A 17,061-nucleotide genomic window follows, 5' to 3' on the forward strand; every position below is an offset into this window, starting at 1 on the left:
CTATTAATTAAGAGTTTGATTGAATTGTTGTTATTTATCAATGAGCTCTAATTTAATTGTAAAATTATCAAAATCTGTTAATTTTACAAGCAACAAATATTATTTTAAAATTATTTTTATTTTTGTAGAAAATTAGATATACTTAATAAAATTTAAACTCAAAATATAACGTTTTTGGAAAAAAAAACAATTTTACTATCTCAAGTGTATCATTTCAACAAAATTATATTTAATTTTTATATCAATTCTCTACAAAATTGATACATAAACGCGTGGAGTATATACCTTAAATAACCGCCTACTTATTTTTAGTGCGTAATATATTAAATATCAAATTATCTGCCTTTCTTTAAACAAGTAGGTCCATTTAACATTCACATATGGGCTTAAGGTCGAATCTAAGCAGGTCTACTCTTATTATAGGCCTCAGTTGTTCACATCTCATTTCTCGATTTATTCCTTCTTCACCTCTATTGAATTGGAATTGAAAAAAGGTTGCAAGAAATGGCTAATCGTTCTCTAGTTTCCCTTTACAAGTACCTTTTCAGGCACCCTTTTCAATCATCTGCAAAACCTACGTCCCCTTTTCTCTTTAAATCCCTTTCTCCGCTTCAAACTCAACTCGTGGCCAACTCTGTCCCATCTCCGAGACCTGCCTCTTTTCGATTCCCAGTCTTCCAAACCTCACAGGTTCAGCACCCAATTTACCACATCCTGAGGAAGTACAGTTCTGAGTCACCAGCATCCAAGTTGGATGTGAACAAGGAGGTGGACTCGATCAACCTCAAGTTTGCAGAGGCAAGAGAAGAGATAGAGATGGCAATGGAGTCTAAAGAGACCGTTTATTTCAACGAAGAAGCAGAGTGTGCTCGTGCTTCTGTTAAAGAGGTTTTGGACATGTTTGAAGGGCTTTTAGGAAAGCTACCAGAGGCCGAAAAGGCTGCTTTGCAACGTTCAATGGGACTTAAGATTGAGCAGCTCAAGGCTGAGCTTCAACAGTTGGATGATTGATGAGGTTTGTTTAAAAGGCTGTCTTACTTCATTTTTCATAACATAGCTGAGGGATTTAGTGATTTTAGCTGTGACATTCGATTGGATTGAAAGATATGATTTTGAATAACGGGTTAGTATGGTTTACATTCTATGGTTATCATTTTGAAGGTGATGATAAAGGAAAACTGTAGCATTCAGAGGGAACAATTGAGAATATTTGTGAACTTGTATCAGCTATAATTAGATGATAATTTATCTCTCTCTCTCTCTTTTTACCTTATGATTTGTTAGCTTATTTGGCAGTAATGTTTACCCAATTGTGTTACTTCGAAATATTAGCTGAAATGCTAGCAACCTGAGTCAGGTTGGCAAGTTTTTGCATAAACTAGATTAAAGCGCAGAGAGTTTTCATCATCCACTTTTGGTTCCTTTTGTTCTATGTTTGAAGGATAGTATAGCCAATGGTCCAAAATGCTGCAACTCTTTAACTAATCATTCTTTTTCTGGCACTTAATCATGGCAGGCCAATCCCAACTTCAATTGAACATTACTTAAAATGACATAAACTTTTGCCATTAGTTAAGCTTTTGGTGGGGAACTCATTTATTAGGCAAGCCAAGTAGGCATGGGCATTCTGGAGCAGGTTACTCTTTTTTAGGCCAAGAGGTTGTAGAACAGATGAACAGAAACTTGAATTTACTTAATCAGTCATGGTTTGTACATTGGCAAGAGCAATACATCTTAAGAGTAAATCATAAGAGTTGATATCTTGTTTGATGAAGTGAGGGGTCAGAACGGCAAAGAAATTGAAAGGAATTACTGTTGTAATTGAAGTTGAACAAATGAATAAGGTTCTGATTTTTCCGGAAACCTTCTATTAAAACTATCCTAAGTTAATGATAAGGAAATTAGTTACTAACCCTTTAATAGTGTATTTATACTATAACTCTTAGTAAGGGTCACTCTCAATCACATGAGAAGATATAATACAGACTCAAACATAATAACTAAGAACATAAGCATAGGCAGTTAATCTAAATTCAGTGCTCCTGCATCATTTTTTTTTCCAGAGTTGCCAACTTTTTTTGTGCATGTTTTAGCTGTCTTTACGTGCAAATATATACCTTGGCTGAATGAACTAGTTCTGAGCTTCAGTTGCACCAGAACTTGTAAGCAACTTCAGCTTTTTTTCATTTGTCCAATACCACGAATACATACATATATTTTTGTGGAAAGGAACTAAGCATCAGTTTAGTATCCCCCAAAAAAAAAAAAAAAAAAAGAGGAAGAAAAAGATCACTTCTAAAATAACTATGCTTGCATGTGAACGAACATCTTAGTGCATAACATATCTTGATATATTTGCTACGGATCTCCTTTTTGTTATGTAACATAATAATGGTTTGAAGAAATAACTGAAGGAGGAAGAAATTTGATTTTTCTTTTTCCAGAAAGGAAAGAAGAAAAAGGTATTTGAAGAAATAACTGAAGGAGGAAGAAATTTGATTTTTCTTTTTCCAGAAAGGAAAGAAGAAAAAGGTATCTGAAGAAAGAAAATCATGTCAAAAACAGTTTATGTTTTGGTTCTAAGATTATGACTGATTATTCTAAAGTTGTAGAAAAGTGTTGTACTTTTTGTCATTTTTAATAAAAAGAAATGAACTATACTTTAAAATATTGTTAAACTTGAAAGTATGCTATACAAAAAAAAAAAAAAAAAAAGAACTTCTGGTACATTGCCAATTGGGGGAGGGGATGCCATTGCCAAGACTTGAACCCTGGACCTTAGGGTGCCATTGTAAAGCTTCAACTAAGTACTCCTTTAGGTTGTTGGTGCCATACAAATATTATGTAGCAGCTACGAACTTGGCTTCTTTCTCATCTGTATATGTTAGCTTGAATTCTTTGATTTCATTTGCAAGGGATATATACTTTTTTGAGTCCTTTCTAAGCACAGATTCATGTTCATATCCTATGGTCTAACCACAAGGACCTTCATTTAAAGGTGCTTCAGAAAACTGACCTTTACTTTTTCTTTGTCTCAGTTTCTAAACACTCCAGTATACTCCAAATATTCTGTTATAAAAGAATTTTTTGTGATTTTGATAACTTGAAATACTTTAAGAAGAACCTTGCTTCACTATTGTTTTTTTCTGCTTGCCTTTTAACCTGAGCATTAATTGTTTTTTTTTTTTTTTTATTTGACTTCTCATTTCCCTCAAGTCTTACAGAGGTGGATATGGAAGTCATTCTCCAAATATGAGGAAAAGCTTTGAAGAAATTGAACCTACCTTTGTCCAATTCATTTTGCATCACACTTCTGTCCAAATCCAAGTGACATAGAGCCAGGCATTCTATACTTCTCTCTTCTCTTTCTTGTGAACCACAAAATTTATGTATTTTCTAATGGTTTAAGAAATAAATTGCTCGTCTGTAAACAGATCTGCTGTTATTAGTACATTACCCAAAATGAGTCCAGCTTTATTTATGACTTAGTTCGAATACTTGGTCTTGTATCAATGTAATCACTCTAAATTACTAATTCGATAGATTAGTTTTGCTTGTTTTGAACCTACAATCCTCTTGCTATTCTGCAAGTCAATACAGATAGCAAGTTTGCACTTAGTGTTTGTGACTATGTTTCAGATATGGGTTCTTCCTAGAAAGAAGCTAATGTGTATTGAATTGCCCTAATATAGCATCATCCATGCTGACAATTGTAAATCGTTGATGTCCTCACAAAAAGTATAAAAAGTAGAGCCCCTGAAAGGTTCAATAACATCTGAGGTATTGCTCTGTGTGTATATTCCCATTAGCGGTAACTTGTTCTTGAAAGGTTAATGATACCTAAAGTTGCACATTGCATTGAGAGTTTATGTAGTGGAAAGGTTTAACAGGGACTTAACATTCAAACTTTCTTGTTGCTCTCTGTCACTTCAATATTTCTGTTAGTAGAGTGAAGTTTGGTGACAAGTGACCTATAGTGAACTTTGTAATGCTTTTGTAGCAATTTCTTCAGCTGTTTAATAAATACTTGTAAAACTTTGGTGGCAGGAGATTGTCTAAGTGCATTCTCAAGGCAGTGATCCATTTTTTTTTTCACTAGAAAATGAAAAGTCCAGGATTTTAAGCTTTCCCTATTGTCGCACATGCTACAACAATTTCTTTAATGAATTACTTCAATTCACTTGGGCAATTTTTACTAGTCACACTTGTGATAACCAATGCTTTACAATGAAAAGAATTCTGTGTTTAAAACTTTTCACTTTGATACCTAATTTTGGGATAAATTAGAAACTATTTGAGGAATCATACTAGCTTCAAGGACATGCGTTTGTTTCAGAAAGATGATCCGAGATAATAAGTAGAAAGGGAGGATCCAGAGGATGAGATGTTTTGTTTCCCCTAGTATCTTCAACGGTGTATGATTTGTTATCAAGTCTGGGAAGTTTATGGTATGGATTTCTATTACCCTTCCACCCTTTTGTTTTCTTCATGCAGGATTTGTTTGTTTTTTGTTCTTAAACTTTTTTGTTGGCTTAAAAGTTTGTTGTGAAGTGTCTTTCATTGTTCTACCTTTGAATCACTCCGTGACAAGATTCTTAGGAGTTTTATACATTGGTTGCTACATATGTTTACCATGTCTTATACCTTACTACTACTTGGTCGATGTTGCATCACTTCTTTTACTTAATTTTTAAAAGCGAATATAATGTCTATTGAACCCGGGCTTGGTCCAATTGTATCTTTCACAAACTCAGGGATGTGATCTTGGTTTATGTTGGGCGATTAAGATTTGACCGTCCAATTGAGACAGGAATAGCCTATGCATTGCTGCACGTGCATTTGCATTGCAATTGTTCCTACTTCTGCCAAAACTTTGTTTTATCTTTTACAAATATGGTAGCTTTTGTTGCATGTTCATGGAATCTGAAATGATGTTTTGCCGACATATCCCGTTTCTGAACATGAACATCTAAAGCAACTATGTAGGCGATTGTTGTCTCCATATATAGATTGATAAAGACTATATATAGACTATATATAGATTGATAAAGCAGTTGATTTCTCAGAGAATGTGGGGAAAAGAGATTGTTGTCTTTTTGCTTCCATTACAGGTTTGTTGTTCATCCTATTTGTAATAAAATATCACATACTGTCTGTTCCAAAACCATGTCGGTTTGCAGTTGTAATATCAGAAAGAGGTTGAAGAAAATGCATGGGGGATGAAAGGCCATGTGAAGGAAACATTAGAAATAAGGGTTCGATATGGAATAAAAGAAGTGACAACTATGGATTTATGGTTCAATTCTATTTATAAAATGCATAGGTGACTAATGTCTAACGGTGTTAATGAAAGTGTTGAATCTGCAAAATTCAGTCAATAAAGTACTTCATCTTATTTTATCTTTAAATTTTATTAAACTAAAAGATATTTATATCATTTAGAATTTGGAAACAATAGTTTAATCACGTTATTTATTTATTTATTTATTAATGAAATGCCTATTTAGAATTTTGACACATTGTTGTCTAAGAAATTTAGACTCAGAAATATAAAAATGGGTGAAATTAGATTTTGAAAATTTTTATAATTTTTAAATTAAAAGGATAGGAGTTAAAAGTTTGGACACTTTTATAGTGGTTTGGTTTTAATGTTCTATAATTACTAATTTGTATACTTCAATTAAAGATTGTAACAACTCATTAGTTTCTCTTACATCACGCTTGGTTTCCTAGAATGGAATAAAATTATAATAAAATAGAGTTATAATAGAGATGTAATGGAATAAATTGTTTAGTTGAATGGAATGAAATAGAATCGTAATGGTATTCTTTTGATTGATTGAATGAAATAGAAATTGTAATAACATATGAAGAAAGTTGAAATAACCAAAGCACCCTTAATAGAATTTTTTAAGTAGATGAATATTGTTATTAAATTTTAATTAGATTATTATTAAATATAATTTAATAAAAATAAAAATAAATAATTTAATCATATTTTAATATTATTATTAAATATAATTTAATACAAATATATAATTTAATAATAATGTTTTTCTTTTGTAATAGCATTTTTAATATAATTATGTTTTTAAAAGCGCTATGTTTTTATTTTTGTAAAAATAATTATATTTTACATCCAACAATTCTATTACAAACACACATCACAGTCATCAATTTGTGTTATGTCACTCTAGAAACATTGTGATGACCGTCTGAAAATAACAAATAAATCATATTGGAGACTTCTTCAAAAAACTATTTAATATTTCAATTGAATAAATGATGATTTGGAGACATAAGAGTTTTATAAGGACAAAATCTTAAAACATCCTACATTAACAGTAAAAACCCTTTGGCACTTTCACAGCATATATATCCCCAGAAATTAAAGAAGAGGTTTGCAACATCCAAGCTACAACTATATACAGGGAACAACCCCCTAGAAATGATAAACTATTCATATAGCATTCAAGTGTATGCAGCCTATCTCAAGGAAAGTGAATAAGATGCCTTGTTGATGCAATACTTGATTGGCAAGGTCCAGTTCAACAAATACATACTCATATTATGCCATTGATGCCAAGAGAATGCACTCACTAAATTGAACATCAATCTTCATCTGATGTATATCTTTTCACTCTAACCCGTTCGCCATTAAAGTGGATGTATATATCCATTTGCTTATGTATCTTTTAAGAAAAAACTTCTGCTTGTCTTAAATGTAGAAACTATAGGTCCATGCAACTTAAAAGCAAATAAACTACAATAGTTATTTGGATTATTACCCTTAGAGCTCTCTTCTCACCTTGTTCGTTACAGAAAATTGTTTGAGCCTAGCTTTCATAGTCTCACCCAATGGAACATTGGGTGCTTTCTTGGCATTTTGTAGCCATGAATGTTCTGCAAAAGAGTTGGGATGATTTTTCATGCATAGAAAATATATATCAACATAAATAAAGCATGTAATATGTACAGAAGGTTACCAAGCACTTCTTGTGCTGTAAGAAGCTGCTTTCGATCAAGATTAAGCATTTTCTTTACAAGGGCCTTTGTATTGTCCGAAACCTTAGGCCATGGGTCCCTCTTAAAGTCAATAGCAGAGCGAATAATTGCTTGTGCCACCCTTTGCTCAGTCTCTGTATGCAAACATGAGAAATCTAGTTTATATCTATTTTTCTAAAAGTAAAAGAGTAGATAGTGAACCGTATGCAAAAGAATACATCAAACTCCTGATACATAATATTAAAGATAATTTAAAATTTTTTTCTTTATATCTCTCTTTTCTTTATCCAAACTCTGGAAGTACACATTGTCTCTACATTTATCTTGAGATATAACCTTCATGATGCCAGATGAAAAAAAAGGAAAGTACTTGAAAATAGAAAGACAAACCTATCTAGAATTGCGGCACACCACAAAGTAAAATATAGATGATAACTCCAGCACTCTATACACCAACCTCTGGGTCATAATTATGTTTAAGAACCTCTAGAGCCATGTAATATGGGCTTCCCACGAGCTCATTGAATCATTCAACTGTTAAAAGAGAGCATTCTAGAGCTGCTTGAGCATAAATATAAAAAGGAGATAATTGAAGCAGTCCTATAGTTGTATGGACCTATAGTTCCTAGAAAAAAACCGCTTTGAGATAGAACGATTGTGTGTATGTAAAACCATGTTCCACAATGATCCAGCCTCATCCACTCTGTTATCTATATCAAATGCAAGTAGAAGGGTGTCATATGTTCCCATCATAGCTCATTGTCCTTTGCTCAATATCCACTTTGTCACTTGAGTATCAGCGACTTCATGAAATCTAATTTAACCCGAGAAAATACTAAACATAACCAAGTTGACAACCACAACTTAAATTATAGCATCTTGAACAAATAGGTTGAATCAATAGAAGCACACCAAATAATCATTCAATGAATCTTTCAGCGTGAGAAAACCAGAGGAAGATGCAAAATTTAAGTTCCCTGCCCCCTTCCTCAAAAAAAGTAACTTTATATAGACTGTTTTCTTTACAAATAGTAATCCAAAAGTTAAAATATCTGGCCCCAGAATAGCACCATTAAATAAGAACCCAATGTTTTAGTGGAGGCATTTATCCCCACAAAAATTAACAAATAGGTAGTCATACAGAAATGTGTAATTAAAAATAAAACTAAAACATCCAAGTTCTAACTTCTAACCAAAAAGGCACCATGCGTTTAAAAACTATCTTTTGTTACACCCATTGTTTTTCTTATGATCAAAAGGGTAGAAAACTAGTGATGAAAAATATAAACACGTTAATTGCAATAATTACATTCACATGATAACAAAATGAAATACATGATAAACCATTTTCTTTAAGTCAAAAAGGACTATACATTATGCATATAGCAATTCAAAGAACTAAAATGTAAGGTTGTCACCTTTTTCTTCTTGCTTCTTCTTATTTTCTCTAGGAACAAAGTTTCTATCATTTTCGGCGATACAATCTGACTTTATCTTTGCATATTGCATCTGTTGCACCAAATTAATCATACAGTCAATCAAACCTAAAAATCATTATAACTAAAATTGCATATAAATTAAGCCTGAAAAAAGAAATTGATTGCAATCAAAAGTGATGCCTAGAATAAAGTGAGTTTAGTTCAAGCAGCCACCTGCAGAATAAAACAAGTTTGGTTCAAGCTGCAAATGGCGTTATTGATGAGTAGCAAAAGTCTTCCATGGTTGCAGAAGGAACAATAGCCATAATTTATATAGGAAAAAAATAAAATGGCTCTTAAAATTTCAGCAAAATGGGTTCTCAGTAAATAATAGAATAACTCCAACAACATTAGTACAAAATAGATTTCAATCAGTAGGTATACAGTAACAGTGAAATCACAAAACAAATGCAACAAAAACATCATTAAAAATCGAAATTAAACTTCAAATACTAAATCCATACTATAACTAAACACTACACCCAATATAGAACAAATAAGCAAATTAAACTTACAATTCTAACAATATTGAGTGCCTTTTGTCTAGAGCTAGCTGAATCTCTTTTCTTCTACAAGTGATGCTCGTTCTTTCCAACCTTCTTCACTGGTTTCCTGCACCTTCAAAAATTTAGTAACCTTGGGCTTCTAATTCAAGATTCTGATAAATTGAATTCAATCTTTTAAAGGAGACCCACTTTTCAACTACTCTGGAAGTGCTTAGCGATTGTTCACCTAGCTTTTGTGAACATTTAACATAGGGAGTTCTGCAAATTGAAAGCCCATGACCTAATGAAAAAGCTACTTCGTTTTGAACCTAGAAAAAAAATTCAAACTTTTTCAATTAAAAATGTTCAATAACTTAATATGGCAACCTGAAAAAGGAAAATGAAACCTGAAAGTTTCAATTTATCAACCTTGTTTTTGGACCATGTAGATAATGGATAACTTCTTGAATGAATATGACTATAAGCTATTGATTTACTTCTCTATTTGAGAGAAAGGAAAAAAAAACTTACCATCAAAACAAGCAGGGCCTTGCTAAGCACCAGGCGATTCCAGTGATGGGTTGGAATCGCTTACGAGTGGTAAACAAAGTGTGGGTCCTTGGCCTTTAAGTTGATTTGCTTCCTTTCATGTTGATTTGAGCGTGATATTGTTTATGGGAAAGAAAAAAAAAAGTGAAACCATTGAGCAATTTCAGACTGAGGGTGTTTTCGGAAGGGAAAAGAAGGGTCATTCTGTGGAGAGGCTGGAATAACCAATTTGGCACCTCCTCCCCTGAATGGCTATTCGACAATTTTCGAAATGAAGCTGTAATCACCATTTTGCTTTTTAAGCTTTCCAATGAACCAAACCTCTGCTTTACTGTAGAAATTGGAATTGTCCTGTAATGGCAAAAGCCATTACATTGAACCAAACGAAACATTAGTGTTTATGGTTAAACATAAACCATTTATAATTTTAAGGTAATTTTGAAATACTTTAGCTTTTATTTAACTACTAATACTCCCAATTTACAATTGGTGAAATAAAAAAAAAGTAAATAAATGAACCTTTAGAAAGGAAGGTTTTTACAAGTTTTTACTAATACAATAAAATGAGACTTTTAAAACATTTAACAATAAGCTCTTAGAAATATGTACAACAGAATAATGAAAGATAAAAGAATTCAAAGTAAATTCTCTTGCTTTGTTGTTTGGAAGTTTATCTTTTGTTTGGATATTGATGTCTCAATTCTTTTAGTGTTCTTAGGATATATTTATAGTAAGAAATGAGTTTCTTCTAGCTATTTAAAGCCATTGCAAATGAAAAGTAGTCCTTGGAATGTGAAAAATCATAATGCATACTTGAAAGATCGATTGGAGGCATACAATTTCAACCTGAAGTACATTCTATCTTAATTGGTGCTCATGTATCATCAAAGCAAGTCTTGAAAACACTTTAAGATAAGGTATCCAAAATAAATCTAATAATCATAAAATTTAGAGATTAGATCAAAAGAAATAAGAGCATGCATGCTGAACCAATAATTCATACAAACACCAAAATATAGTGTCAATCAAATGAGCCCTAAAACTCAATAACTAAATGCTTAATATCTCATGAGACACCTTACATCCGACTCGAATAGCAAGTTCGAATGTGAGATGATATATTATGTTGACGGAGCAACTTAGGTTATTATTAGATGTTGAGTTCATTAAGTAATTGAATTTAAATATTTTTATAAAACCATTCCATAATAACTAAAACAAATTTTAGGATTTTTGTAACACCCCTTACCCATATTCGACGCGAGGAATAGGGTATGAGGCATTACCGGACTTATATACAAGTAATTATGCAGAATTGAGACATAAATTTCCATCCACATTAACACTTTTCATGTACATTCATATTGTCCCTATTACGAGCCTACGAGGCCCAAAACATACATTGAGAGTGGTTCGGGACTAAACCGATAACTTTCAAAATTGTTACAACACTTAGAAAATTTTCACACTTTGAAGGGTCACACGCCCGTATAGGTAGGCCGTGTGGTCTCACAAGCCTGTGTGGCTTGGGACACACCCGTGTTCTCAGCTCGTGTAACTCTCTGTTTATGATGTCATCAACAAATTAGAGTCATACGGCCAAGGCACAGGCCCGTGTGCTAGGTTGTGTGAGTGATTTTATTTTCATAATTTTTCATAAACTAAGTGCAGACTTCACACGCCCTGGGCACACGCCCATGTCCTGTGTCCTTCACACAGCTGAGACACACAGCCGTGTCTTTGCCCGTGTGGCCAATTCAAAGCTAAAATTCAAGAATGCAGGGGACATACAGCTAGATCACACACCCAATAGGCAAGCTGTGTGTCACACATGGCCTAGACACACGCCCGTGTGTTTACCCGTGTGGACAAAAATAAGGCTATTTACCAAGCCTTTTTGCCACCCTTATTTGCACCAACCTACACAACATCAAACAACACCAATCCAAACATATACATACTACCAATTCAGCCACAACCAAGATATCCACACATCGATTTCATCCTATTTTCTATCACATACAACATTTCATACTTATCATCACAAACCATGCAATAACCACATCCATGAAAGGCATCACTAATACCAATACTATATGGCCATTTACAAAATGAATCAATTACCATTACAAGCCAACACACTTGGCCAAATCAATAATGACACATATCACAAAAATACCAAGTTCTTATACATGTCATAACTCAAAATAATAGAATCATAAGTACCTAAAATGATAATTTAATAGTGTGAGTGGATCTCCGACAGTCTTCGATCCCCGAGCTGGCTTGATGACACTATAAGAAATGAAAATGAATGGGGTAAGCTTGAAGCTTAGTAAGTTAGCATGTAAATAATAATCAACTTTAAACGTACAATAACATACACATAACATGATGTAAATTAGCACAAAATCATCAAGTGATCATAGACATATCTTACTCATTTGCATCCCTACCAATAGTGCATCTTAAACCGAGATCATTTCTCATGAGTTTTTGCGTACGTACCTGTACCACTTCATAACATAATCATAACCTTTCAAATCTTTGACATAATCTTTAAATCACCCGTTAAACCACTTGGAATACTAAAGGATACTCGGGAATCACATACACATAGAATCATACTGTAACACCCCGAACCCGAGTCCGTCGCCGGAGTCGAACACGAGGTGTTAACAGACTTCAAACCACTTATTGAGAATTTCCCGGACAAGCCGCCAATCTGTACTAGTCGCTTCAAAATCATAACTTGAGTTTTACAACTCGAAAATCAGTTTCGTAATTTTTCCCTGAAACTAGATTCATATGTCCATCTACAGATTTTTTTCTAGAATTTCTGGTCAAGCCAATTAGTACAGTTTATTAGTTAAAGTCTCCCATGTTACAGGGGTCGACTACACTGACCTTCGTGCGTTACAACTCGAATAACTCCTGTGCAGGGCTTCAATATCGATGCCGTTTGTTTCTATAGAAACTAGACTCAAAGAGGAATTTATACAGATATGGTATAACTCCTAATTATCTCTGGTTAATTTATAATGAATTTTCAAAGTCGGAACAGGAATCCAGAACTGTTCGCCCTGCTTTCAAGAAAACCCAAATATCTTTTAACATACAACTCATATGACCGTTTGTTTCTTCCATATGAAAATGGATTCATCAAGGTTCATTTACATAATTTATTCACTATTTAATTCCATTCCTACTATTTTTCCACGTCACTTTTTCTTGCCAAAGATCTATTTCTAGGGTAGACTTTCTCTAACACATAGTTTCTATGATTCAACCACCCTTTTACATATATAGTCCAAAATATAATCATGATGACCCATTCTAATGGCTGGTCATTGCCAAACATTTCCGTGCTTTTAATGAGCATATACATACCAAATGATTATAACATTATGCTCAAAACATTTATAAGCCATTTTCGCATGGCTATTCAAAATTTTACATACCAAGTTCAAACAAAACATAATAGCCTATACATGCCGAAATGTACTCCAAGACCAACTACGAAGAAAATACCAAAAGTTGTTAGCGGTGTGATGACTTGATGACGGTCTCGAATACTCAAAAAGTCGAGTCCAAGAAACTTAAAATAGGTGACAAGCAAACACCGAATGAGTATATAACTCATGAAGTCATAAGCAATGCACTAACAACCATTAATAACATTATCGCAAGAGGAAACAAAATGGAACGAGGCTAATTACTCCATTCAAACCGAACTATACCATAGTTCCTTAGACCTTCGATTCAATCATACATCTACATGACCTTTCACTCATTCCGCGATAATTCTTATGTACGTGACTTCAATTTACATTGTCACATAGGTTCAAACTTACCAAGCTCGACCCCAAATATAAACATAGCGCCTATTAGCCATGAACTCAAGGTACTTACCCGATCCGCGTCCGTGATCAACTCAATAGTGTCGCACACTCGGTGTCAATAGTGATTCAAAAGCATATAGTGAGTCCGCACACTTAGTGCTATATAATCAACTCGCACACTTAGTGCTACATGATCAAACTCGCACACTTAGTGCTGTACAAGTTTTAAACCCGCACACTTAGTGCCATTCTCATGATCACAAATGTTTATACCCGCACACTTAGTGCAAAATCAACAACTCAATACACTCACCTCTTTTCCTTCCATTCAATACTTCCATCACCACATACACACATGTATATAAATTCATCATTCCTTTCGGCATAATTACATAGACATTATGTCTATTCAAATCAATACAAAATATATGCTTAGTGACTTACCTTGTGTTGGGTAAAACAGGTCCAAGTCGGCTACTCGATGACCTTCGTCTTTCCCTTGCTTGGTTCTCCTTCTTTAACTCCTTGAGCTTAATCAATAAATCAACTAGTTTAACCATCTTGCTAAACATTCATAATTCAATTACACATGCATATGTATGTTTGTATATTCGCAACCATCCTCACTTATTACCCATTTAGTCAATTATCTAAGCCAAGATAAGGCTTCAATACGGTTGCCTCTAACCGAATACATGCACACCAATCTACTTCATTTGGCCGAATATGCATGTCTATGTTGAGGCCAATTTTACACTTAATACCACACAAAAAACAGCATACATTTTACTAACTAACGATTACATATTGTAGCTCAATACACATCTCTCATTTACTACATAATCTGAAACATCATCACAAGCAAATATACACCTTGAAATAGTATATATGTCATACCAATTCATCATGTGCAAACACATATTCATGTAGGTGCAAGGGCTGAATCTCAAGTTGTTTATATCCAAATATAAACACATATCCAAAGCTCAAATCTTACCTACCATGCAACATGCATGAATCATACTTATGGATATACCATGACCGAATACATCACAACACCATAATTTTGGTCATGATTAAGCAAAGAACTTAATGTCTTACTCAAAAATACTAAAAAGAAAGTCCAAGAGCCATCAATTCCCCATCACATATACCATTAACAAGCTTCATATTTAACATGCAATGGTATTAGCACAAAATCCACCTTGGCCAAATGCCATCCCCATGATATAACAAAGATTTGAACCATGGGCTAATAAGAACATCAAGCTAGTAACTAAAAACATGCATGAATCTTATGGCACAACCTCAAACATACCTTAATCTTGATGCAAGTATAGCCAAACCCCTTCCTAATCCTCTTCCAAACCAAACATGAAGCAAAAATTCCCTCTTCTTCCTTAGGATTTTCGGTCAAGAGAGAATGAAAGGATGATCAATTTTTTTTTTTCTTTTCTTCAATACACGGCAATAGGGGGTTCACTCACACACATTTTTTTCATTCTTTATTACCCATGCTTATTTGTTTATTTCTTTTCTCTCTAGTGCACCAACAAAACATGTCTATGACATGTTTTGCCTATCCTCATTGTCATGGCCGCCACCTCTTATAAAAGAGAGATATTTGACATGCAAGGCCATTGTTTTGCATGCATGCTTTAATTAGTCATTACACATTCCCCCATCATACTTCCAAAGTTTTCTACTAGGTCCTTTCTAGTGAAATTCACATTTATAACTCTAAATCAAAACATCAAAAAATGTCACACATGAGTTAACACATATTATAGGCAATAAAATAAATATTAAATTATTTTTATGCCTCGGTTTTGTGGTCCCGAAACCACATTTCGACTAGGGTCGTTTTAAGGCTATCACACATACCAATGCCATATCTCATATATAGTCTTACATGGGATCTCTTATCAATGCCAATAGCCCAGCTATGGTCTTACACTATTCTCATATCGATGCCATGTCCTAGACATGGTCTTACACAAAATTTTCATAAAGATGCCATATACTGGATATGGTCTTACATGTAAACTCATAACCTTAATGTCATGACATTTGTATCCTAACTATTCTTAAGGTTGAACTGGGAATTTTGCCGTATCGAATCTTTGTCGAGCGAATCCATAATGATAATTGTACAAGTCATGCAATAACAAGATATTAAATACATAATATAATTTGCATTATTTACACACGAACTTACCTCGGTACAAAAATAGTAGAAATGGATCTAATCGTCAATAACCTTGTTTTTCCCCTGATCAAGGTTCGAACTTCGTTTATCTTGATCTATAATAGAAATTTTAGCTTATTTAATTATCATATTACTCAATTCAGTCCAAAAATCATACTATGGCAAAATTACATTTTTGCCACTAAACTTTAACATATTTATATTTTTGCCCTTAGGCTCGTACAATGAAATGCATTCAATTTCTTTGTTACCCAAGCCTAGCGGACCCACACCCATGCTTATATCAGCCCACATTTTTCATCAAACCAGATTTTTACTACACTTTTTACAGCTTTTACAAATAGGTCCATTTTAGGTATTTTCATGAAAAATCACCTAGTAAAAGTTATTTATTACATATCAAACTTTCATTTTCTAACATTAAACATAAAAATACATGCATTTCACACATGATTAAATTTTTAAACATGAACCCTACTTCAAAATAATGGTAGAAATGGAAAGATCGGGTGAATACGACTTTAAAAACGTAAAGAGCATTAATAACAGGGGCTAGAATGCACTTACTATCAAGCTTGACAGTTGAAGAAACCCTAGCTATGGTGTCTTGAAAATTTCGGCTAAAGGAGGAAGAAGATGGACACAATTTTGACTTGTTTTTCCCTTTTTATTCTTTTATTTACCAAATGACCAAAATGCCCTTTTTTCTTTTCTTTGCAATTTTATCTCTCCATGCCCACTTTTGTCCAATAACTTAAAAAATGGTCTATTTATCATCTAATGACCTCTAATTTAAAATCTCATATCAATTGGACACCTCTAACATGTAGAACTCAACTTTTGCACTTTTTACGATTTAGTCCTTTTGACTAAACTGAGTGCCCAAATGTTAGAATTTTCGAATTAAGAAATCATTTCGTGAAATTGTAAACCATGAAAATATAATAAAAACAAGATTTACTATGTCAGATTCGGGGTTCCGAAATCACTGTTCTGATTAGGCCTAAAATCAGGATGTTACAATTTTGGAATCAAGTTGAAAACATTTTAAAATGATCTCTAGATGTCCAGAAGTAATCGAGACCTAATTTACATCTTCGGGAGGAGAAAAGCTTAAAATAGGAGCGTGACCCTTGTTTTCCATAGATGTATCAATACAAGTAGGGACTTTTGCCGATACAAGTATCTAGTATTGTAGTTATGGACATTCTGACTTACTTGTTGTGATACAACTTACAATATGTATCGATCCAACTATGCCTGGACTTAAAAATCTCTTCAAAACTCTCCTAATTTGACCTTTAACATCACCACATCAAAATTATGATTTATAAAATTCAAACCAAGTTCAAAACAACAACTTCAAACATCATAAACACATACATTCTATAAGATTATCATGCTTGTCCATCAAGCGAGTTTATTTGGCAAGTAGCAACCAATCATTCAAGTGCATAACCTTTATATATCTACTTCATACTTCGTCTAAGGAA

The 17,061-nt window shown here is 33.4% G+C and overlaps 2 protein-coding genes across 11 annotated transcripts; one reads left to right on the plus strand and one right to left on the minus strand.

Moving 5' to 3' along the window:
- The first annotated feature begins 386 nt into the window (after positions 1 to 386).
- LOC108483992 (embryogenesis-like protein) lies at positions 387 to 5,382 on the plus strand. 6 transcript variants are annotated; one of them, XR_001871170.2, is made up of 3 exons: positions 387 to 1,015; positions 4,337 to 4,448; positions 5,181 to 5,382. XR_001871170.2 is itself a non-coding variant. In XM_053030166.1 (2 exons), exon 1 carries the CDS (start codon positions 505 to 507, stop codon positions 1,009 to 1,011), a length of 507 nt encoding a protein of 168 aa, XP_052886126.1. In that variant the 5' UTR covers positions 387 to 504; the 3' UTR covers positions 1,012 to 1,015; positions 4,337 to 5,382. The 6 variants fall into 6 exon arrangements, 5 of the variants coding, with proteins under 5 accessions (XP_052886126.1, XP_052886127.1, XP_017643071.1 ...); XM_053030166.1 differs by having other exon boundaries at positions 4,337 to 5,382; XM_053030167.1 differs by having other exon boundaries at positions 4,341 to 5,382.
- Positions 5,383 to 6,246: 864 nt separating this feature from the next.
- On the minus strand, positions 6,247 to 9,942 carry LOC108484526 (calcium-dependent protein kinase 8-like). Of its 5 annotated transcripts, XR_001871266.2 has the most exons (7): positions 9,500 to 9,942; positions 9,179 to 9,297; positions 8,999 to 9,095; positions 8,424 to 8,514; positions 7,396 to 7,819; positions 6,987 to 7,139; positions 6,247 to 6,903 (listed from the first exon to the last, which is right to left on the minus strand). XR_001871266.2 is itself a non-coding variant. In XM_017788346.2 (5 exons), exons 3-5 carry the CDS (start codon positions 8,512 to 8,514, stop codon positions 6,791 to 6,793), a joined length of 357 nt encoding a protein of 118 aa, XP_017643835.1. In that variant the 5' UTR covers positions 8,999 to 9,095; positions 9,500 to 9,941; the 3' UTR covers positions 6,247 to 6,790. The 5 variants fall into 5 exon arrangements, 1 of the variants encoding a protein (XP_017643835.1); XR_008283956.1 differs by lacking the exon at positions 7,396 to 7,819 and having other exon boundaries at positions 9,179 to 9,247; XR_008283955.1 differs by lacking the exon at positions 7,396 to 7,819 and having other exon boundaries at positions 9,398 to 9,942.
- Between the last annotated feature and the right edge of the window lie 7,119 nt (positions 9,943 to 17,061).

The sequence above is a fragment of the Gossypium arboreum genome, chromosome 6, assembly GCF_025698485.1.
Source record: "Gossypium arboreum isolate Shixiya-1 chromosome 6, ASM2569848v2, whole genome shotgun sequence".
NCBI lineage: Eukaryota > Viridiplantae > Streptophyta > Magnoliopsida > Malvales > Malvaceae > Gossypium > Gossypium arboreum.